Genomic DNA, 23,541 nt, shown 5'->3' with positions numbered 1-23,541 from the left:
CAGAATAGTCTTGTGATGACTGCTTGCCTTTGCCTTCCCAGAAGGTTTCAGTCAGTCTGAATTAACCTGTCCGAGCCACTTCAGAAGGCTGTCTTCAGGATGAGCTGAGCACCAACCGTGTTGACCAAACCGCCCATATAGAAGGCTTGTTTTATTCCAGAGTATAAACCTGAATTATTGTTTGAAAAAAATCAAAGAGGATAAGAAGTTTATCACAATTAATACTTTGTTGTCATGCTTTATTCACAGAACGTCTGTAACAACTTAGCCATTTTTAACAAATGGAAATAAATTAAGCTTTTTTTTTGTTTGTTTTTTTCTCAGTAGGATGTACATCACTTTTTTGTTTGGCTGATCCCATGGGTGCCTTTAAAAGCGTTCTAGGACAGCTGAGCTTTTGTTATTGCCCAGTTCCCACTCAGTGTGTGCCAGCCTTGGTGTATAAAGAGGAGGAAGGGTTTGATGCAAGTCTGCAGAGAAAATGATTTATTTTCTGTTATCCAGGAAGTTAACACTCCCGAGTTCAAAGGCGAGTTAAGTCATATCCATCGTGACATAATTTCTGTTTTATTAGAAACAGCCGACTGCATCTACTGTATTTGGTAGCTGGCTCAGTTATTTAGCAAAGACCATTAAAATAATGGAATGCTTCTGAAGTAGAAATGAAATGTTTGCTTTTTTTTACGCTCTGTTGGTGCTTTTTAAAGAGCAAGTCACCCCAAATCAACTTATTTTTTTCTGATAAACTATATAAATGCGTGTCTAATCGTGCTGCAGACACGGGTAGTCAATAGTTTGCACTTTAGTGCATTTTAGTTAAAATTAAAAATTTCTGCCTAAAACTATCAGTGTTGTGCCGTTGTCAGGTAAAAACTCTGCACTGCATTTGAATTTGAATTTCAATCTGCCATCGCTATTGGCTAAGAGGTACCCTAGAACGTTAGCTGGTACCATATGATGCCACAATGTCATTGTGAGCCTGTGTGTGTGTATTTGTTAGCGGCTCCGCCCTCTCGGTCTGCTAGGCAACAGCATTTGTTGCATTTTTCTAACAGGAAGTGGGAGTGGAGTAATACTCTGGTAGGGGTGTCTTGCTCTTTAAACATGTTGCCTGCCCTGAACTGAATTCTCCCCAACAAGTGTTACTGGTGTGAATGTCGTCAGTTGTGATTTGCATCATTTTCATACCAATTAAACAATATCGACTCTTTATGCGGTGAGGTCCATGGACGTGGTTTTGACTTGAGAAGTGGGGGGACACAACCGGCATGAGGACTGGGGAGGTGTTAAGTATACAAAAAAAATGTATAACCCCTACAGCCTAGATGCTCTTTTAATGCAGTGTCAGATATGCAGAACTGTCAAGTACACAGGTGGCAGGAACAGCCAATCACACGTTAGCAAGTATCAGCACAGCCAATAGATGAGCTTATGGATGGTTCTAATGGCTTCAACACAAGTGGTTTTCTGCTTGGTCCTAGTGCTCCACCAGTGTCTGTTTAATATTGCATAAGGTTGGTTTTGGACGGTAAAAAGTGCAGGGGACAAAAATGGACTTTAGAAAAAGTCTAAACTACGTCCATGGTGAAGTCATCACCTTGGATGAGACCAATCCCCATCAGGATAGAAATGGGATAAAAATGATCACTTACTTTGTTGATTTGAAGAGACGTTTCCTTCTCAGCTGATTTAAATCTTGCCAGCGTATTTCTCCTCAGAATAACAAAACCACTGAATAACTTTAGGGTTTGGGGTCAAAGGTTTAGTTTTCTTGGCTGTTTGCCAAGGACTCGACTGCACCGTCTGGCCAGTTTTCTTCTGCATCAAGTGGCAACGTGAAAAAGTATTTTTTTTTTGTCATGAATGTTTCCAAAGAGCAAACTAACTTTTATATCAGCCAAAGATAAATGGTAAATGGCCTGTATTTGATAATGCGCCTTCTAGAGTCCTGGAACCCCCCAAGGTGCTTTACAACACAATCAGTCATTCACCCATTCACACACACATTCACACACTGGTGGGGATGAGCTACAATGTAGCCACAGCTGCCCTGGGGCGCAATGACAGAGGCGAGGCTGCCGAGCACTGGCGCCACCGGTCCCTCCGACCACCACCAGCAGGCAGCGTGGGTTAAGTGTCTTGCCCAAGGACATAACGACAGCGTCAGACTGAGTGGGGCTCGAACCTGCAACCTTCCGATTACAGGGCGAGCACTTAACTCCTGTGCCACCCTCGCCCCGATAACCCAAGTTAACAATTTTTTAAATGATTTCCTGTCTAGGCCAACCAGGTAGATATATTAAAGATGCTATAGCAAATCTACAGAGTAGCTTTTGAATGCAAACGGAACACGTACCTCTCCCCTCGTGTATCTTCTCTGACACGCTTCTGCTAGATCCGGAAACCTGCAACACCGAAAGAAACAAGATGGCGCCGAACACCTGTCACAGTTTTCTAGATCCAAATGTCTTTTGTTGTCTAACTTCAAATGGTGTGTTTCTTTTTGGGACTCTTTGATAGTTTGTCCTAAAGCTGAAGCGGTAGCAGCCGGCTGTTTCTCCTTCTCTGATGTTACTGAGCGGAGAACCTCTCACCAGTGGTGCTGAATACGTGAGTGTGTGATGAGTGGAGGACCCAGGGAAGTGCAGCGGTTTGATGAAACTGACAACCAAATGGTCCAATGGTTGGTTTCACTCCCAGCCGTGTTGTTAGTGGAGGTTTTTAGACAAATACAAGAGAACCATTGAATTTTTTCATATTTTTTGAATCTCCACAATATATTTATAGCTACACTGTTAAAATGTGAAGAGGCATGAAAAAATGTTTTAAGCCACTTTTGTTTTCCAAATTTGCCGCTGTAGCTTTAATAACTTGGTGGCAACGACTACAACCAGGCATTTGTGATAACTAGTAAGTCTCTGTCCCACTCCCCACTGTGGGGGAATTTAGCCCCCTATTGTTTGCAAACATTGTTCTAATTCAGGCACATTGGAATGTTTTCAAGCATAAACAGTCTGGTTAGGGTCAAAGTTCAGACATTCCTTTAGGATTTTCTATTATAGAGCACAATCATTTACAGCAAGTCATCCAGGTCCTAAAACACCAAAGTAGCCCGACCATCATACTACCACCGCCATACTTGGCTGCTGGTATGTTCTAAAAGGCAGTTTTACTCCAGATGTAATAGGATGAACACCTACAAAAAGACACCCATCTCAGTGTTGAAGCATGACCTTTGACCTCAACCAAGGGACCATTTCTGCATACTCGTCTGAACTTTGTGAAATGTCAACGATTGCCCAAGTACTATTCCAACCCCAAGTACATATCATAGTTCCCGGATGTGTTCTTGCTCCGCCCATTGTATCAAGGATGCATTAGGCATTACTTCATCCTTCTGCGGACCCGGGACATTGAAGTATCCCAAAATGCATCGTCTCAAACTTATCTCACATGGAAAATGGCAGAGCAGAAAAGCTCATAACTGTTTTACATAAAAACTACTAATGACTAAATCTAACTTAATAAATATTAACTTGTCTGGTATTGTAGATAAATGTTTTAACCTGTAAAATTTGCTGACTTTGTTTCTCTTCTGACTTTTCACGATACCTCAAATGCTAATTAGTGTGCAGACTATCAAAATAAAAGCAGCCTTGCCTAAAATAGCAGTTTTGATGAAAAATAAACTTTAGTTTTAACAGCAGGAAACGCTGGTATTTTATAAAGTTTGATCAAAAATGGACCAAACATTCTACAAATCAAACGTATTTATTAGTATATGTGGCATGAACTAGACCTTTTATTCTTATTTCAGGTAGTTTTTTTCTAATCAAAGTGTAAAGCAGCGCTTGTTGCCATGATGTAACGAAGTACGGTTTTGTTCCAAATGCCATCCTTGTCCTCGGCAGAACGGACTTACTGCTGTATGTGCCAAGTACACAAGAACTTACTAGCATACTTGGGGATTGAGGAATGACCAGGCTCACAGCTTTAGATCTTCTGGGCTTTTTAGTTTCAGATTTCTGTTGAACGGGGCCGGACGTGTTGCTTTTTGGCCTGCTTCAAGTTGTCAGACAGGATTTTTCATAGAAGTTATTAATTCTACAGGTCCGACGGTGATCAGGTCCTGGTGTAGTTATTAGTCCCAGCTGAGTCCTGATTTAAGGAGGTGGGTTATTCTTTCCACACAGCGCCAGGTTGGTCTGGATCTCATTAATGAGTGAAACATAATTTGTCTGTTGGTAAGGAGACAAGTACTGTTTTTCATAAAGCTGCTTTTTAGAAATGATCTCCACCAGAGGCTCATGTGAAGCATGATAGTTAAAACTCAAGTTCATTCGACCTCTCTGCCTCGCTGTTATCATTTAACAGTAAACGACAAAGCCAGCAGGAGACATACTATTCCCTATATGGGCTTTGTTTGGGAGTTCACTAGCCTTGCTGTTTAGGTCCACAGAAAAGAGCTCTGCTCCAGAGAAGAGCCCATATATGGTCATCCCAGCACGGGACCCAAGCCTCCTAGCAGACGGAGAGAGGGAAGGAGGGACGATGGAGGGAGAAACACATTAAAACATGAATGTCAATTAAGCACTGGCTGAGTAATGTATAAAGCCATTTAGTACTCGTTGCTTGTTTTTGTTGTTTCCAGATAAAGCTGCTGACACGAGCTGTGAAGTTAATTAAAACCAATTTCCCAGCATCGATCATCATACGTTCTGTAGGGAGGGGATGCTCGTTCGTTTCCTCTGACGTCTGGGAGAGTAGGGGTTGAGAGGGTGGAGGGCTGTGAGAATGGCTGTTCTCGTGGAAGTCCCCGATGGAGGGGGTTAGACAAACCAACTCACTGAGCTTCAATCACAGCTTGTCTCCATCTGATGAGTTGCCCATCTTCTCTCCAGTTTTTATGCTCGTGCACAGCCAGCAAGTAGCTCATGACTGAACTGCTTCTAATCATCTTGCTTTAAAATTTAAGTCTTCACTTTTGCTGTTTTCTTCACAGCTGGCCCTCTGCCCCAACCTAAAATGTCCAAAAAGGCCCCAAGCGAGGACGAGAAGTTCCTCTATGTTGACAAAGACCTGCTGAACAGCCCCATGGCTCAGGCCGACTGGGCGGCCAAGAAGCTGGTATGGGTCCCATCAGAGAAACACGGCTTTGAGGCAGCGAGCATAAAAGAAGAGCGTGGCGATGAGGTGCTGGTGGAGCTGGCCGATAACGGCAAAAAGACAACGGTTAACAAGGACGACATCCAGAAGATGAACCCACCCAAGTTCAGCAAGGTGGAGGACATGGCTGAGCTCACCTGCCTGAACGAGGCCTCCGTGTTGCACAATCTTCGTGAGAGGTACTTCTCAGGGCTTATTTATGTAAGTATGAAGTGAAACGCGACTATTGATCAGAACGGACCAGCTTGTCTGACGTTCCTTGTTTTTGCAGACGTACTCTGGCCTGTTCTGTGTGGTGGTTAACCCTTACAAGATGCTGCCCATCTACTCGGAGAAGATCATTGACATGTACAAAGGAAAGAAAAGACATGAAGTCCCCCCTCATATCTACGCCATAGCTGATAATGCCTACAGAAACATGATGCAAGGTAGGATTCTTGCTTTTAAACAGTTCTCACTGGTCAATTGTCTCATAGTTTAAACTGCATTGCATTGCATGGTGTGGATGCTTGAACATTAAATGAGGTTGGTGCTTGGCTCGTTGCAGGGTAGAGTAGAAAAGAGGTGGCTTGGCAAGCCATCTTATAAATGTACATTAGTCTGGCCACGACCCGTAGAGCTTTCATTTGGCCTCTGCACACAGCTGGACAGCAATTGGACCGATCAGAGCAACAAACACCAGAAATCAGTCAACTGGGCAGTCCGCCATACCCACAAGTACCTCTGTCTGTTCACGTGTAAAATAAGAGCCCAAGTCCAAATCATCCAAAGTTGATGCCAAAGCCGTAAAAGGTGCTACGCCCACCAAACATCGCTCTACAAACTTGGAGCGCTGTGATTGGCCTAGGGCTGAACGATTTAGAAAAATCTAATTTAGATTTTTTTTCTTCAATATTGCGATTTAATTCACGATTATTTTCTCAAGGGGCTTTTCTCCTTTTTCAACCAACGGAAGCAAAACCTATCTATGCAACTTGTACTGAATATAAACAAGTTTATGTATCTAGATATTTATCTACATATCATATCAACAAGTATATTTGTCTACATAAACACTCAAAAGTAAAATTTTGTATTTGAAGGTGCGATGCTTTGCAGCCAGGAGCACATCCCATGAAGGAGCATAGGTATTAGCATCAACTGTGAAAATTAAATTGCAGGAAAGATGTTTGTCCCATTTATTGAAGTCTTTTTTTGATGTCTTGTCCATGCAGAGCTTCCATAGTTCAGTAACGTTCACAGCTGCTAGCCAAAACTCAGTGGAGTTAAACTCTCTTACAGTTTTCTAGTTTTACTAAAATATCTGTCTGTACTTATTTGATTAATGGCAGTTTTTGCTTTTTATCAGACTCCAAATGTAATAATTTGGCACGTTCCTAATTCGTAATTTGTAAGAATGTAATCGGCGATATTAGCATTAGCATCCCTATGGGTTTCTCTATGCATATTAGCATTGTGCTAAACACTCGCTGGCAGCCAAATCGCAGCCTTTGCGATTAGCAAATCTCCTTTTGTCACATAGAAATTTTATTGCATACGCAATTAATGGTTCAGCTCTAGATTGGCCCAGCCTACACTTGGCTGAGCCAATGGTAGACCTCCTAAGACTACGCTGGGGTGTGGCTAGACCGTCCTGCAGAGAAAAATGGTTTTGCTTCTGCTATGGTTGGTCTAAAAGCTTTTCCAGCTGCAAACGCACATGAAGGATGAATCTGAACACCGTCATGTGAGTTCAGACTCATCCAGGAGTTTTACATGTTTACCCTAGATCAGTTTGACGGAGTGTTGTAGAGATTTGAACAAGACTTTGGGGTTATTGCTCACAGTGAATGATGTACAGTGACATCAGAGGTAGAACTTCATAAGAGCTCACATTTAAGCCTCATTTTATCCAAGCGCTGTGTAACACATAGAAATGAATGGAAGAGAAGCCCGTGCCTCCACAGCGGCGGCTTAAAGTTGTGATTAGTTTTTGAACCGGTTTAGCTCCTAATGGATTACCTGTGATTTTCAAAGCGGCTCACCTGTTGAGGCAGTTTTTCCTGTTCTTGTCTTTATTTGCTGTTAATCAGGTGCGACTGGTGTTTTGTGGTTCTGAAGCTGAAACGTTAGGAACAGCTGATACTAGTCTAGTAATTGGGTTGTTGTTTTTTTAGTTTGTCTTCACTGTTAATACGCTTCTGTCTTTAATTGTTCCAACTGATTTGCATCAAAGTGTTTGCAGAAAAAAATGACTTATTTTTGTGGTCATGGGATGTATGAACGGGTTATTCCCGCCTAGCTGACTCTTTTCACAAGTTTGATCTAAATAAACTTCATGCCTGCTGCAGACTGATGGCTTTAATGGCTCTGAGTCTCTTTTTGAGTCAGTGTCTCGTGAAGGTGACGATTGTGGCCTTGGCAGCAGCATCGCTGCTTACAGTAAATGTCTCTGGGTTTAAACTGCAGTGATGCGATTTCAGAGCCACTCATTTCCCATCGACTCTGTTTCCAGAAGGTTTTACCCGCTTGGTTTCATGTTGACGTGAGGATGTTCTCTCAGAGGAGTTGACATCTGGATGGAGATGGGCGGAGGGCAATAAAGCATTTCCTGTGTCAGAAAACCTCCACTTCCTCACTTAAAATTAGCTTTTTTTTCCCCCCTTTTTTGGAATAAACCGGGTTTAGTTTGGACTTTGCGTGAATCTAGGTTTTCCTCTTAAAGTGAACATGTTCTTGGACGAGATTTAAGTTTGACGGTCGGTGTTTGAGGTTACATTTACATGCCGATAATCTTAAATAGCTCTGTACGCCAGCATGACGTTATTTTAACACTAGAGCTAAAGAAACTCACCTGCTTTTGACTAAAACCTCCTAAGTTTATCCACAGAATTTAGTTGCCTAAAGACAAAATAACCGGCTGCCATGAAAACCAAGAAAACTGTCATTAAGAGCTCTTTATAATCTTTTGGTTTTGCTGAAATGCAAACTGCTCGTTTTTAGGTTTTAAAGGAACTTATTTGGGCTGAAGACGTGAGATTGGTCTGCTCCCAGAAAACGACCGATTAAAAACAGCAAAGCCTGTTGAATGCAGCTGAGACGATATCAGACGCCAGGTTATTTATCTATTTTAATAATTAAAATCAACTCTACACCAGTACTTCCGACTGTCAGATACTGTAGTGGTGCATTTTGTGCTCCAGCACACGTAAATGAAGTCCTGACCACCACATACAGCGTGTAGACGAGGGCTGACCTGTAAACGAGGGGTTTAGATTTAGCTCATCCCTGCAGGTCCACCTTCACAGCTCTACCTTAAAGGCTGATCATGCAGAAAGTGTTTTACTTGATGCATTTAGTTCAAACTAAGCATGAGTTCTGGCTCATGATCTACGACGCGACAAGTGCATGTACATGTTTAGCTGGTGGACCTCCCATTTGGTGAAAAAAGTAGGAACTTTTAGTGTAAAGCACCACTAAGACGATGGCTAATACTGTTGTTGTGGTTTAAAAGCAAATGGGAAAGATTTTAAATGATAAATATTGTTTTTGACTGTTTAAAGTGACCCTAAAGGTTTCTGTACACATGACCCAGAAAAGATCACACCCATTACCAGCTTCTACTGGAAGCCAGTCGATGCTCTCGACTGGTCGGATTTCCCGTGAAGTCGTAACTAATGATGCAAGATGTTTGACTCCAAATGTTCCCAGTCCAACAATTCTCGACGTAAGAGTGGAAGTGATGCATAACCGCAGCAAATCCAGAAAACCCTCCTAAAGCTCTGAAATCATCTGCCAAGAAGCGAAGCTTCAACTCTTTGATGTCCAGAAGATGGAAAAATGTGAAAATCCCGACGGGAGTTTGTTGTTCCCACTGCAGCAGAAGAGCAACATTCCGTTGCTGCTGGGAATAACATTTTTATCAGATCGACTCTTCGTGTTTGAGTCAGACATGAAACAAAACATTTCTGTCCTCCTGTAGGTTTCCATTTCGCTCGTGCACGAACGACGGGTGTTTTTTGGAGATCTTACAAAAACTCCTATCAGGCCATCTCACATTCTCTCTCCTTCTGCCTTAATTAGGAAGTGCAGGAGAGGAACAGGCTGCATGTTTTTTTGAATGCATGTGAGGAATGATGCAGGAGCTGCAGCCAGACTCAGGTCCACGTTGGGGGGGGGGGGAGCATTATAACTGTGCCTGCAGATCCCTGCAGAAGTGAATCTATAAATGATCCCAGATTAAAAGTTGCTCATAAATGTAACGTCAGTTATGTTTCAGAACCGAGTTCACTCTTCCAGGAGCGGTTTATCCCTACATGGACTTTGTGTACTCTCCCAGGAGTATTTTAGGAGGCAGAGTAATTCCTCACCCCCCTGCAGCATGTTTAGAGCCGTTTTTCATGAAAATCAGTATTTGTTGGGGGTTACACCTCGGTATGGAGGAGCTGGGGTTTCCACTAGACTGACAGGGGAGATAAATGAATATTAATGATCATAAAACCACCTGATTCTGTATCTATTCTCTGTCCTGCAGACCGCGAGGACCAGTCTATTCTCTGCACGTAAGTGAAACGTCGTTATTCCCTTTCTTACACCTGCAAGGAGGAGCTTAACTGGTTGTGTGTGTTAGCGGCGCAGATCCAAGCCAAACATCCCCTACAACACAAAGTTTTAAGTCGGGTTTTTATTATATTCAAACTGGTTGAGTGGCAATACTTCTGCAGGTTTCCCAGAAGGCTGTGTCCTCCATCTCAGTCGGCCAGGAAGCGTCCTGAACCCTGATCTGATGAGAGAAGCAGATTAGCTCTCCAAATGTTTGGACTCCATTTTGTTTGTTTGCTCCAAGCTAATTACTCAGAGTTCGGACTTCCAGGGACAAATGGCTTCATTTTGTTTGCATTTATTTTATAATCTGACCCCAACTCAGTGGTGGTTTTGTTGTTTTAGTAAATTCAGTGATTTCAGAAGCATTTTACTCCGTTACTCTCGCTGATCTTAGGGTTTGTGTTTGTGCTGCTGATATTAATGTACACGCATACCTCCACAGTAAAGTCAAGAGTTGAGATGTAGTAGAAACAAGTAAAGCCTCAGTATTTTTGTTTTTTTACTTCTGCTCCTAATCTACCAAAACCAGGATGCAGCAAATTCCTACAGAACAGTTTCCTGAACGATTAAACCTTATCAGAATGAAACGGGAAGGCCTGGTGGATCTGAAGCAGCTTCTGAATTCATAGGAATGTAGATGGGAGGGATTGTGAGCATGCAGCAGTTTGATATGAGGAACAAAAGTTAAAAGTTTAAGTCTTTAGATTTCATGCCCCAGCAGGCCCCTTCAGCTGCAAAATCAAACGTTTGTGGTGTGAAACTTGCATTTAGATCATTCTTCTGTTGCCCTTCCTGATCTCTGAGGAAATATTTGGGTGTTTTTTTTCTTCTACTTTTTACATTTCGCTGAAATTAAAGCACCAAATAATGCTAATTAAACTCTGAGACAAAGCAGCGATCCTTTAAGTGAGTGTGGGTGAAGGCATGCAGGCTGTGCAGAACAGAGCAGCAGCAGATGGTCTGTAGGGAGAAACTCCAGCTCAGCTGCCAGCAGTAGGAGTCGGGATGCTGTGCATCAGGACCAGCTTCGAACACGACACGGCAGTTGGATTCCTCTCTGAGCTGCCAGAACATCTCGTGCCTTTTAAGGACCCGCACACCAGCCGATGGCCCTGGGATCAATCAGCTCATGGCTAATTTTGTTTCCTGCAGAGCGAATCCGTCCTTGGTTCTGTTTAGAGTATACATTCAGTTTAAAAGGGTTCTTTATATTTCATCATCCCTGTAGAGTTAAATGTGTCTGTGCTGCTCTCAGCCGTTGATCCAGAGCAAAAAGTCCGTTTTTTCCCAAAGATTTTGAGCTTTTTAATGTAATGAATTAATATGAGAGTAACTGTCTTTGTAGTAAATCTGTGTTGGTGGCCTTAAACACCACTGAGTCGGATTTCCTCTACTGAGTTGAGAGAAAGCAAAAACGTCTTTATAAGTTTCTCTACTTGTTTTCTTTTGGTTGCAGTATTTTTAATCGGCGAATCAACGGGCGAAACGGTAAAAACTAGAATCTGGAAGTCCGTTTGTCGGTAATCCAGCTCAGACTGAGAGGTTGAACACCGTTTCAACACACCTGATTTCAATCAGCAGGTGATTACCAGCCTGAGCCGCTGCACAGGTGATTCAACCACTGAATCGGTGTGTTGGAGCAGAGAAACCACTCAAACATGCTGGATACCGACCCTCCAGAACCAGAACCAGAACTGAGTAGGCTCAGGAACCTTCTGCAGGTGTTCTGGATCCATCAGCTGATGAAGTCTAGAATACTGAACCTCTTCACAATATTCTAGTAGTCTGAGATTAGGGTTTTCATCAGCTGTCAGCCATAACCATTTAAATTTATGGAGCCAGAATACATGTCGGATCTCCTTCCCGTAAATACGCCCAGGACTCTGAGATCCTTAGGAACGCTGGTAGAACCGGGTCAGAACCAAACCGGGTGAAGTTGCTTTTAGCTACCGTGCTGCTCACAGGTGGAGTTAGCTTCCTCGTGACCTGAAATGTAACCCAACTCTAGAAACTTTTAAATCAAAATGGAAAACTTTCCTGTTTTCATCGGCGTTTGAATGTTTATGGTGCACCTTCTGCGCTGTAGCTGCTCACCCGTTTTAGCCGTCGCATTACTATTCTCGCTAATGGAAAGCACATTAGATTACCTCTGTGTATGAACTGTGCTATACAAATAAAGCTGCCTTTTAAGCTGAATTAGTGACATCAATTAACTTTTGCATCATATTACAGTTTTTCCTGTTTCACCTGTAGGTCAGTTTTCCTATTAGTTGTAAAAATCAACCATTTTCTTCATAAAAATTCAGAAACCAACATAGTGGTGTTAAAACTATTATCAACCCTCCCACTGGGGTGGAGGGGTGAGGAGTGAGCACCACCTGCCACGTGCACCTCAAGGGATAAACCATCAATCCTGCTCAATGGTCAACTTTCCTCGCGGGGCCACACCCATTAGGACAGTGGGAGGGTTAAACGTGTTGCTGCACTGTTTGAATGCAGAAAATAGCCCTTTTTTATAAGACCCACCATGCTGGCAAATCAGCGTAATATTACCGCAACGGTATGTCTATAAACGCGCCATGCCGGCATGACGTTGTGCGAATATTGCGGCATTCGTTCCGCCTGGCTTGGTAGTAATATTGCGGTAATGGTCTGTCGTGTGCACCCTGGCGCAACAAAGGCAGATGTCATGATGACGTGGGGAGTTATTGCTGAGCTCCGGCTGGCAAATTTATTGAAAATGAAAGTAAACACAGGCAGTAAGGTTTGCTTTTTGAACAAAATCAGCTGAGATGGCAAACTGGAGCGTCGCAGCGCTCCACGAGCCTCTCTGTTAGAGCTGAAGCTCAGATCACCAGAGACTGCAGAGGGACAGACGGGGACAGACACCTTTAGGAGCTGCTTGTTAAAAAAAACGTAACGATCACAGCTTCAGTCACAATAAAAAGCAAGTTATGTCCAAGATAAACGGAAGTCTGCGGCAGCGCAGAGACCGCCCCCATGCCCCCTTTATGCCACCATCACCTAATCTTTTATAAAATTGCCACGATTGCGCCACATTACCGCCACGGTCTGATCTTATAAACGACCTTTATCCTCCTCAGGGAGCCGAATGCCTGGCTATCTGCCTTCAGTGTGTTCTGTTATTCAGACTGGTTTAGCGTGAAAATCCTAACTTACTGGAGGAAACGTGAAGACAACAAGCAGAAACACTGATGTGGTTATCAGAGATGTGAACATGTTTCATATCGGTTTTTCTGTGGGTTTCCTTTTTAATTCTACGTCTTGTTTTTCCCACCTCAGCGGAGAATCTGGTGCAGGAAAGACGGAGAACACCAAGAAGGTCATCCAGTACCTGGCAGTCGTGGCCTCCTCCCACAAAGGGAAGAAGGACAGCAGTGCTGTAGGTATCCGAGGGAAGAAATCACCATTTGTCAGCCAGTTCCCTCACGCTTTCATGTGAGCAGGACGAATAAAACCAGAGTTTAATCCTGTATATTGCTGTTTCCTCCAAATAGCAACAATCAGGATCACAGTTTGCCTACGTGAGTAAAGGGGAATGCCTGGAGTGTGTTTTATGTGTGTGGCGTCTGTTTAATAATGTAGAAAAGTGCATGAAGGTAGCGTCACTGATTTCCTCCTCAGACTGATGGATTTCGTTTAATTTTCTTTAGTATTCATCATCAGTCAGAGCCGGTTTAAACCGGCCGTCTGCTGGAGAAACAGTTTCGGAGACGTGGACACGTGTAGCTTTATTTTATCTTGGGTGTGTTTTTCTTTCACTGCCAGTGGAGACTTGAATATCCCGCCCAGATCGATGAGCACAGTGTGAGCATGCACCTCTCCTGTTGGCTGTCCAGCACCTTCCCTTCCCTTTACCTCTCCTCCCACCTTTCAGGTACCCAGACGGTTTAGTGCAGCATGTTGTTTTAGTCCTGTTGGCATCAGATCCAGACTTAAAGTGCCGACATGAAGGCCTGCTCCTGTCTGGGTCAGGTCCAATAGAAGCTGTATGAAGTTGGTGGCGCTTGAGTTTTGGGAATCTTGAGTAAAAGCCACCGATCCCACCGAGTCCTCCAGAGGAATACTTCAGATGGCGTAAACCCTCGAGGCTCCCACGGATCGGATCGGAACAGGAATGTTTGTTTTCCTCTGCCCTCATCAGGAGCTGCCATCGTGACTCTTTTGCTCATCTGTCCTCTACAGCGTTTATATTTAAATGTCTTAAGAACCGTTCTCTGTTTCAACTGCAACTTTCTCCTTTTCCTTGCTGTGCTCTGTCTTTTCCCCACAGTAACTTTAGTAAACAGGACCTTCCTCTGTGCTTTGCCTCCTCTGAACTGCATCTCATCAGTGGGTCTGTATCTCCTTTTTTGTCTTAAGTAAATGTCTGGTTTTTATTTAACTTCCCCCCCCCCCCCCCAAATACAAAAATCCATGTTTTTATGTTTAAGATCTGAGCAAAATAAACATTTGTTGAATTCCACAACTTTACAAAAATTCCCTTTTCCCATTAAAACGTGCCTTTCCTCTTGAGGCTTTAGCTCGTTTACACAGCGGGTGTTTAAAGTGAGAACGTTTACGTAGAGGCCTGCACCACCTGACCCTGATGCAGCCTGAGAAGAACCGCTTTGATCTTCTGGATTAGCTCGATTCAAACCGATGGACTGTCCGGTTCATTTACCGACGTTCATCCCACTCTTCTCACCGATCCGGTCGCTCCACAGTCACGCTGGAAGGAGATCACATCTCCAAAAAGATATTTGTGTTGAGCAGAGTCATTCCAGCTGTGTTTTGCATATTCCACTCTGACCCCAGAAAACATTTGTGGACGTTTTTCCACGTTTTACGTTTCTGTATAAAGCATTTATTGGTGTTGGTATTTTGGCTACATCTCCCCCTGAGCCACCTCTCCCAGTCCCACAGCCGCGGTGCTTGATGGGAATGTTTGTGTGTATGACTGTTGCCACCAGGGGGAGCTGGAGAAGCAGCTCCTGCAGGCCAATCCCATCCTGGAGGCTTTTGGAAACGCCAAGACCATCAAGAACGACAACTCCTCTCGATTTGTGAGTTATCTACTTTCTCTGTTTAGCTGAAATTCGTGTTTATGTTGGTTTTCCTGTAACGCCTCGTTTTCTTCGCTGCCTTTAGGGAAAATTCATTCGGATCAACTTTGATGTCACAGGCTACATTGTTGGGGCCAACATAGAGACTTGTATCCTTTCTAATGCACAGGGTTTTCAACCTGCGGCTCTGGGGCCACATCTGGTCCATCCAGTCCCTCAGAAGTGGATTCTTGTAGCTTCGGTCATAAATAATTAAACCTGACAAATCTTTATATTTAAACTGACCGAGAGAATTTTTAAACAGAAGCCTTGTCCAATTTTTCATAAGTGCTCATTTTCTTGAAAAGTGGGTTGATCCCATCAGTTTAGTTCAGAATTGGACAGTTTGAACCAAAACTGTGTGTTAGCTTGTGACCCATTTGCAATTTAAAGGTATATTAAAGGGAGACGAGGGAATTTTTGGCTTGCTTTTAGCACCCCCTAGTGTCCATCTCGCTGTGCGTTTGTCTTTTTAACGCCTTAATCAAGAAGTGTCAAACTCACACGGGGCCGAAATGAAAATCTGGGACGAAGTCGAGGGCCAAACTTAATATTTTATGAAAAAGTGACGGCAAATTTGCACATTTTCTTTATCAACACATATGCAATTTTGAGCCTTTTAATTTGGAAACAAACATATTTCTGCATTAACACTGAATGTGGAATAACCAAATGACACACGAGCAAGTCAGTTTTAAATAAAACACATCAGTGGTATTCATTACTTGTGGTATAATCAGCATTTTAAAATCTATTCAGGATTTATGTTTTCTTGTTTATTCATTTTTCTTATTTTTTATTCTCCTTTTTTTCTCCTGTAATACGTGTCATCGCTGCTGTGACGTCTAGCTTTCCCCACTGAGGAACAATAAAGCGATTTTCTATTCTATTCATCTATCTGCAGCCTTTCCACTTCCTGTTTACTGTAGGTTTAAATCTTTTCTCACGGGCCAACAAAAATATCATTTTAACTTAAATGAAAATGCAACATCTCACCTGTTAACTTTCATGTTTTGGAGCATAAAACCAAAATATTTAAAGCTCAGTTTGTTCCACTGGTTTACTGTGATGCTCACCTGTTCCAGCCAGATACCTGCATCATGGGGTTGATCTGAGCTGAGGAGGAGACTCCTGTTGTTTTCTTCATCTTCATCATAATAATGACAACATTAGATGACAACAGGTGCTCACATAGGTTTGGGCTGATGAACATGTCTGAGCAGCTTGACCACGTTGTTGTGTGTCGGGGAGGAATAACAACTACAGCAGCCACAGAGACGTGCTGATTTGGGCGTGTCGCTGCTCGCTGGAGTTATATCAGCTCTGTCTGGACGTTAGTTGGAAAACTTTCTCTTTTAGTCGTGAACACGTTACTGAGCGGCTAAAATCTCAGTTTCTGGGCTTTAACGTCGGCAAATAGCTGAGTGAACTTGGCGCTGAGTGAGAGGAGTGTAGTTTGTCCGAGACAGCGGAGCTGCAGACACCGGCAGCAGACGCAGGAAAAAACACAAAGGAGGGAGCGCGTCGGCTCCACGCTAATGCCGCAAAGCATCATGGGAGTTGTAGTCTTTGCTGTAAAATTGGCCAGTGGGTCAGTTTTAATATATTTTTGATATTTATCTTGCGGGCCACATCTGGCCTTGTGTCTGACACGTGCCTTAATCTAACATCTGAAATATCTCCCAGCCTGCCTTCGTGTCCACAGGAGTAAAGGCGCTGGAGCCAGATTTGTCAACTCAGTCTCTTAAGTCTCACAGAGCGGCCCACCAGGCTGAAGCTCAAGTTGAATATTCTAGCCACAGGGGGCGATGGGGGCTGGGTGACCTTTCATTAACCCCGTAAAGCAGGGGTCACCAACCCGGGCCTCGAGGGCTACCATCCTGCACATGTTCATTTTGGCTCGTTTCTTTGCTCCTGATTGAAATGACTGCGTAATTACCAGTTAAAAGTGGTCAGGAGAAGATTAAATTACTCCATTCAGGTGTGGAAGAAGGAAACAAGGAAGACTAGCAGGATGGTAGCCCTCGATGCCTGACGTTGGTGACACCTGCTTCGTTTTAGCGCAAAACTGGCTCAAGAAAATGGTTTAAAAATATGAAGTGTCCCTTTAACATTTTTACACATTTGAGGGAAATTATTATGATTAAATGTAGTTTGATGCACTTTTAGGACCTCAAAATGTGACAAAGTAGTTTTAATAAAAGAAACTTGTTTTAAAAATAATCTTTATTCAGGTCATTAAAGGGGCAATCCCTTAGGTGAGCGTTGGTAAATGGCCTGTATTTGTTTAGCCCCCCCCCCCCCCCCCCCCCCCCAAGGCCCAGCACAATCAACCATTCACATGCTGGTGACAAGCTATGTGACCACAGCTACAGCTGCCCTGGGGCGCACCGACAGAGGCGAGGTCGCTGTACAACAGCACCACCAGTCCCTCCAACCACCACCAGCAGGCTAGGGGGTTAAGTGTCTTGCCCAAGGACACAACAGCAGAATTCCCTGGTGAGAGCCGCGATCGAACCTGCAACCCTTCGATAACTGACAACCCGCTGTACCTCCTGAGCTCCTGCTGCCCCAGACTGGCAAACATAACTCGTACTTAAGGCAAAAGTGCCATCAGTAATATTTTATCATACCTGCATTTGTTCTCAAAGGTTTAAAATGGAACGACCCGGTCAGGGTTTAACTGGTTAACGACCAGTATTTGATGAAGTGGGTTAGGATGGATTTATTTCTAATGAAGCGCCTAATAGAAAAAATAAACTAAGCTCAAGTTTTTATTAAAACAAAAGTTTAAGCTCCCAAACCTTCTTAGCTGGAAGTGTGGCGTGTTCTTTAACTGGTGACTGACCTCAGACCTGCTGGAGAAGTCTCGCTGTATCCGACAGGCAAAGACGGAGAGGGCTTTTCACATCTTCTACTACATGATCGCTGGTTCCAAAGACAAACTGCAGGGTAAGGAGATCCATTTATTACAAAAACACCATTTATCACACTTGAAGAACGTTCACCAGAACTCTTCACCATCAGAGGAGCTTCTCCTGGAACCCTTTAGTGGTTACCGCTTCCTGAGTGCCGGTCATGTTCAGATCCCCGGCCAGCAGGATGACGAGATGTTCGAGGAGACCATGGAGGCGATGACGATCATGGGCTTCACCGACGAGGAGAGAACCGGTACCATTAGGTGTTCTGGTGGGATTTTGTCTTGCTGTTGGCTGCAGCTCTGTAACTCTGCGTGCATTTACACTCTGCAGATATACTGAAGGTATGCTCCACGGTGATGCAGCTGGGCAACATCGAGTTCAAGAAGGAAAGGAATCAGGAACAAGCCACCATGCCAGACAACACTGGTCAGAAGGTTTTACTCCGTGCGAGGTGAAAGTCCTGCTGGATGATTTAAAACTAAACAAACGGTTTTGTCCTCCAGCGGCCCAGAAGGTGTGCCACCTGCAGGGCATCAATGTGACGGACTTCACCAGAGCCATCCTCACGCCTCGGATCAAAGTAGGCAGAGAGGTGGTGCAGAAGGCCCAGACCAAAGAGCAGGTAGGGTTCCGTCATCTAGTCTAAAAATGGGTCTCGTGTGGATTTTTTCACTCAGGTTTCCCGTTTCCTTCGTAGGCCGACTTCGCTGTTGAGGCGTTGGCCAAAGCTATTTATGAGCGACTGTTCCGTTGGATCCTCGGTCGGGTCAACAAAGCCCTGGACAAGACCAAACGGCAGGGAGCCTCCTTCCTGGGAATCCTCGACATTGCTGGGTTTGAGATATTTGAGGTAAAAACATGTTTTTGTGAAAACGTTCCGCTGAAATGATTGTTTTAACTCTAACACCAAACTTTGTGACGACCCGACCTGCAGGACAACTCCTTTGAGCAGCTGTGCATCAACTACACCAACGAGAAGCTGCAGCAGCTCTTCAACCACACCATGTTCATCCTGGAGCAGGAGGAGTACCAGAGGGAGGGCATCGAGTGGAACTTCATCGACTTTGGTCTGGACCTACAGCCCTGCATTGAGCTCATCGAGAGGCCGGTAAAAATCCCCCCGTGTTCTGTGATGCGTCTGGTTTCATTAGCAGACCTTCTCCGTTCATGGCAGTCGTTTGCTCTCTGCAGAACAATCCTCCAGGCATCCTGGCTCTGCTGGATGAGGAGTGCTGGTTCCCAAAAGCCACAGACATCTCGTTTGTCGAGAAGCTCATGAACACTCAGGGGAACCACATCAAATTTGCCAAACCAAAGCAGCTGAAGGACAAAACGGAGTTCTCCATTCTTCATTACGCTGGAAAGGTGAGCGCCTGACGCTCGGGTCCTGTTCAGAACATTATTATTGTCTTTTAGCTGATGTAACGTTGTCTCTTTGGTTTTAGGTGGACTATAACGCCACAGCTTGGCTGACTAAGAACATGGACCCTCTAAATGATAACGTCACAGCACTTCTCAGCAATTCCTCCAGCCAGTTTGTGCAGGATCTGTGGAAGGACGGTGAGATGAAGACTAACAGACACGCCCGTGCAGAAGTTCAGGGTCAGATGACCGCTAGCTGTTTTTGTATTTTCCAGCGGACAGAGTGGTGGGTCTGGACACGATAGCCAAGATGACTGACAGCTCCATGCCCAGCGCCTCAAAGACCAAGAAGGGAATGTTTCGCACAGTTGGACAACTCTACAAGGAGTCTCTGGCCAAACTCATGACCACACTGCACAACACGCAGCCTAACTTCGTCAGATGCATCATCCCGAACCACGAGAAAAGGGTAAAGATGATGCAGTCTGCTGCAAAAACACCCGAGGCATTTAATCCATAAAACCGTGAACTCTTGCCAGGCGGGGAAGCTGGACGCCCACCTGGTGCTGGAGCAGCTGCGGTGTAACGGTGTGTTGGAGGGAATCAGGATCTGTCGGCAAGGCTTTCCCAATCGAATCGTCTTCCAGGAGTTCCGCCAAAGGTGAAGGCAACGCTGCGATGGCGGTTGAGTGTCGATGTCTGTATTAAACGTTGCATCGCACCGTCTCTCCACAGATACGAGATCTTGGCTGCAAGTGCTATTCCCAAAGGTTTCATGGACGGCAAACAGGCCTGCTGCCTGATGGTGGGCGCCGACGCTTCATCTGTGCTCTTTAAGTTTGGTGAATCGTTCCCTTATTCCCGGTGTGGGTTTGCTGCTCTTGTTTGTGTAGATCAAACATCTGGACTTGGATCCCAACCTCTACAGGATCGGACAGAGTAAGATCTTCTTCCGTACCGGAGTGCTGGCCCAGCTGGAGGAGGAGAGGGATCTGAAGATCACTGTGATCATCATCGCGTTCCAGGCTCAGGCGAGGGGCTTCCTGGCCAGAAAGTACGAAACGACGTCGCCCTCGTTCATGGTCCTTCTCGATTTTTGGCTGTGGTTCAGTATATCAGTGTTGTTGTATTTTAAAGGGCGTTCGCTAAGAGGCAGCAACAGCTGACAGCCATGAAGGTGATCCAGAGGAACTGTGCTGCCTACCTCAAACTCAGGAACTGGCAGTGGTGGAGGCTCTTCACTAAGGTCTCGTGTGGTTTTGGCTGCTATTTGTGTTTTTTTTAACGTTGCGTTCGTGCTGCTTAAGATGCCTTTTGTGTGTTTTTCTGACCTGCAGGTCAAGCCTCTGCTCCAGGTGACTCGACAAGAGGAAGAGATGAGCCTAAAGGATGAAGAGTTGCAGAGAGCCAAAGAGGTGGCTTCAAAGTTTGAGTCGGAGCTTAAAGAAGTCAACCTGAAACACGCACAGGTGAAAACGGCCCCGTTTAGTGACTTCATTCATAAATAAAAGCTCATTAGTAAAATTCTGTGCCGCAACTTGTCCAGAGATCTGCTGGTGGTGCAGTTGAGTCAGAAAGTTTAAATTCATGTGTCCTTCAGATGGTCGAGGAGAGGAACGCTCTGCAGGAGCAGCTCCAGGCAGAGACGGAGCTGTACGCAGAGGCTGAGGAGATGAGAGTCCGTCTGGGAGCCAAGAAGCAGGAGTTGGAGGAGATCCTCCATGAGATGGAGGCCAGGCTGGATGAGGAGGAAGAACGAGCTCAGGCGCTGCTGCTGGACAAGAAGAAGATGCAACAGCAGATGCAGGTCTGCACGCGGGTTTATGTTGGGATCATTTCACTGGGGAACTTTTACTCTGATTCAATCGACTGGTGTTTTTTTAGGAACTGGAGGAGCACTTAGATGAAGAGGAGGATGCCCGTCAAAAGCTGCAACTGGAGAAGGTCACCTGTGAGGGGAAGATTAAGAAGCTGGAGGACGACATTCTGGTAATGGAGGATCACAACAACAAGCTTCTGAAGGTGAGGTTCGAAATTCAGAGCCGTTCTTCTCCGGTTCCGGTCCACCACTAAGAGTTTGGGACGCCTTTAGGAGCGTAAGCTGTTGGAGGAACGAGTTGCTGACTTTAGTGCCAACTTGGCAGAGGAGGAGGAGAAATCCAAGAATCTGACCAAGCTCAAAAACAAACACGAGTCCATGATCTCAGAACTGGAAGGTAATCGTCTTTTATTCATCCGTCGGGATAAACGGAGCACTTCCGCGAGGAAAAACCAGAATTCTGGTTTCTGAGGGATTGCTTTTCTGTTTGTGGTCTAGTTCGCTTGAAAAAGGAAGAAAAGACTCGCCAGGAGCTGGACAAGGTCAAGCGCAAGTTGGAGGCGGAGTCTAGTGACCTACAGGAACAGATAGCCGACCTGCAGGCCCAGATCGCCGACCTCAAAGCTCAGCTCGCCAGGAAGGACGAGGAGTTGCAGAACGCCTTGGCCAGGTGACGTCGGGCTCTGGTTGCTTTGACCGTCTGAGGCAAATTCACGACGGCTTCAGCCTTTTCTTCCTTTCCGACAGTCAAATAACCGCTTTAGCCTTCTGGTCTCTCAGGTTGGAGGATGAGATGGCTCAGAAGAACAATGCTCTGAAGAAGATCCGAGAGCTGGAGGGACACATCTCTGACCTGCAGGAGGACCTGGACTCTGAACGAGCTGCTAGAAACAAGGCAGAGAAGATCAAACGAGACCTCGGGGAGGAGCTGGAGGCGCTCAAGTCTGAGCTAGAGGACACACTCGACACAACTGCCACTCAGCAGGAGCTTCGGTTGGTCGCCGTGAGCGTAATGAAACCCTCTTGTGAGAGGAAGGGACCCACGAGTGCACATATCACAGATGGTTTTTATTTAATCACCTTTCTTCAGAGCCAAACGCGAGCAGGAGGTGACGCTGCTGAAGAGGGCCATCGATGAGGAGAACCGCACACATGAGGCTCAGGTCCAGGAGATGAGACAAAAACACACCCAGGCCGTGGAGGAGCTGAGCGAGCAGTTGGAGCAGTCCAAACGGGTACGCCTGCGTTCACCAGAACACTCTTTAACCTTCTTCACGTCATTTAGCGATGCTCCTCGTTTCTGCTCAGGTGAAGACGAACCTGGAAAAGGCCAAACAAGCCCTGGAGAAGGAAACATCTGAGCTGACCGTCGAGGTCCGCTCGCTGACTCAGGCCAAACAAGACGGGGAGTACAAGAGGAAGAAGTTGGAGAGTCAGGTGGTCGAGCTGCAATCGCGCGTCAACGACAGCGAGAAGCAGAAGACTGAGCTGAGCGAGCGCTGCTCCAAGACTACCGTAACAATCTTCCTGCATTCCCATCAATCAGGATTGAGACTTCCTGGGAAAACTCAAACGGTGTGTTTGACTCTGCAGGTGGAGCTGGAGAGCGTGACGACCTTGCTGAACGAGGCAGAGGGCAAGAACATCAAACTCAGCAAAGATGTTACCAGTCTCACCTCTCAGCTCCAGGACACGCAGGTAGGAAGACATCGTGCCATCGGACAGGAGGCGTAAGATTTAACTCGCCATGTGCTGCCGTCGCAGGAGCTGCTGGCGGAGGAGACGCGTCAGAAGCTGCAGATCTCCACAAAGCTGCGACAAGCCGAGGACGACAACCACAGCTTACAGGAGCAGCTGGAGGAGGAGGTGGAGGCCAAGAGGAACGTGGAGCGTCACGTTTCCACCCTCAACATCCAGGTCGGGACTCGGCGGGAATCAGTTCCACACCTACGCACAAAAAAAAAAAACTGACCAGGTGTGGAGAAAAACTTCCAAATAAACATTTTGTCTTTAGCTATCCGATGCAAAGAAGAAGCTGGAGGAGATGTCTGGGAACCTGGAGCTTCTGGAAGAGGGTAAAAAGCGACTGCAGAGAGATTTGGAGGCGGCCAACACTCAGTTTGAAGAGAAGGCCTCGGCCTACGACAAGTTAGAGAAGACCAAGAACCGTCTGCAGCAAGAGCTGGAGGACACGCTGATGGACCTGGAACACCAGAGGCAGATCGTGTCTAACCTGGAGAAGAAGCAGAAGAAGTTTGACCAGGTGAGATGAGTAATGAGCTGTTTTTGTTTAGCCTTACTGGTCACGTTGAGAAAAGTCTGTCTGATTCAGGTCTGAGACTTGATTTTGTTCCCCTTGGACCTCCAGATGCTGGCTGAAGAGAAGAGCATCTCCAGTAAATACGCAGAAGAGCGAGATCGTGCAGAAGCTGAGGCCAGAGAAAAAGAAACCAAGGCTCTGTCCCTGGCAAGGGCTCTGGAGGAGGCCCAGGACTCCAGAGAGGAGCTGGAGAGGGCCAACAAGGCCCTGAGGGTGGAAATGGAGGACCTGATCAGTTCCAAGGACGATGTGGGGAAAAATGTT

General features: G+C 45.4%; 1 protein-coding gene across 2 annotated transcripts in view; it reads left to right on the top strand.

Moving 5' to 3' along the window:
• myh11a (myosin, heavy chain 11a, smooth muscle) overlaps positions 1 to 23,541 on the top strand; it is a 28,174-nt gene that overhangs the window by 1,230 nt on the left and 3,403 nt on the right. Inside the window, exons 2-33 of one of the 2 annotated variants that reach the window (XM_015970817.3) lie at positions 5,003 to 5,367; positions 5,438 to 5,594; positions 9,680 to 9,707; positions 13,054 to 13,153; positions 13,269 to 13,295; positions 14,724 to 14,816; positions 14,902 to 14,965; positions 17,709 to 17,807; positions 17,883 to 18,026; positions 18,107 to 18,202; positions 18,280 to 18,398; positions 18,474 to 18,626; positions 18,711 to 18,884; positions 18,968 to 19,141; positions 19,222 to 19,336; positions 19,414 to 19,607; positions 19,678 to 19,799; positions 19,874 to 19,943; positions 20,032 to 20,192; positions 20,276 to 20,384; positions 20,476 to 20,607; positions 20,739 to 20,945; positions 21,023 to 21,160; positions 21,231 to 21,354; positions 21,456 to 21,627; positions 21,738 to 21,950; positions 22,048 to 22,192; positions 22,266 to 22,472; positions 22,551 to 22,655; positions 22,722 to 22,874; positions 22,972 to 23,220; positions 23,326 to 23,538. In XM_015970817.3, coding sequence (XP_015826303.1) covers positions 5,026 to 5,367; positions 5,438 to 5,594; positions 9,680 to 9,707; positions 13,054 to 13,153; positions 13,269 to 13,295; positions 14,724 to 14,816; positions 14,902 to 14,965; positions 17,709 to 17,807; positions 17,883 to 18,026; positions 18,107 to 18,202; positions 18,280 to 18,398; positions 18,474 to 18,626; positions 18,711 to 18,884; positions 18,968 to 19,141; positions 19,222 to 19,336; positions 19,414 to 19,607; positions 19,678 to 19,799; positions 19,874 to 19,943; positions 20,032 to 20,192; positions 20,276 to 20,384; positions 20,476 to 20,607; positions 20,739 to 20,945; positions 21,023 to 21,160; positions 21,231 to 21,354; positions 21,456 to 21,627; positions 21,738 to 21,950; positions 22,048 to 22,192; positions 22,266 to 22,472; positions 22,551 to 22,655; positions 22,722 to 22,874; positions 22,972 to 23,220; positions 23,326 to 23,538 — 4,599 coding nt within the window. In that variant the 5' untranslated portion in view covers positions 5,003 to 5,025. The remainder of the gene's footprint in view (positions 1 to 5,002; positions 5,368 to 5,437; positions 5,595 to 9,679; positions 9,708 to 13,053; positions 13,154 to 13,268; positions 13,296 to 14,723; positions 14,817 to 14,901; positions 14,966 to 17,708; positions 17,808 to 17,882; positions 18,027 to 18,106; positions 18,203 to 18,279; positions 18,399 to 18,473; positions 18,627 to 18,710; positions 18,885 to 18,967; positions 19,142 to 19,221; positions 19,337 to 19,413; positions 19,608 to 19,677; positions 19,800 to 19,873; positions 19,944 to 20,031; positions 20,193 to 20,275; positions 20,385 to 20,475; positions 20,608 to 20,738; positions 20,946 to 21,022; positions 21,161 to 21,230; positions 21,355 to 21,455; positions 21,628 to 21,737; positions 21,951 to 22,047; positions 22,193 to 22,265; positions 22,473 to 22,550; positions 22,656 to 22,721; positions 22,875 to 22,971; positions 23,221 to 23,325; positions 23,539 to 23,541) is intronic. The other variant, XM_015970824.3, reaches the window with a different exon arrangement.

Source organism: Nothobranchius furzeri, chromosome 6 (assembly GCF_043380555.1).
Source record: "Nothobranchius furzeri strain GRZ-AD chromosome 6, NfurGRZ-RIMD1, whole genome shotgun sequence".
NCBI classification, from domain to species: Eukaryota; Metazoa; Chordata; class Actinopteri; order Cyprinodontiformes; family Nothobranchiidae; genus Nothobranchius; species Nothobranchius furzeri.
Note: the sequence above shows the minus strand (reverse complement) of the source record. Positions and strands in the feature narration are given on the sequence as shown.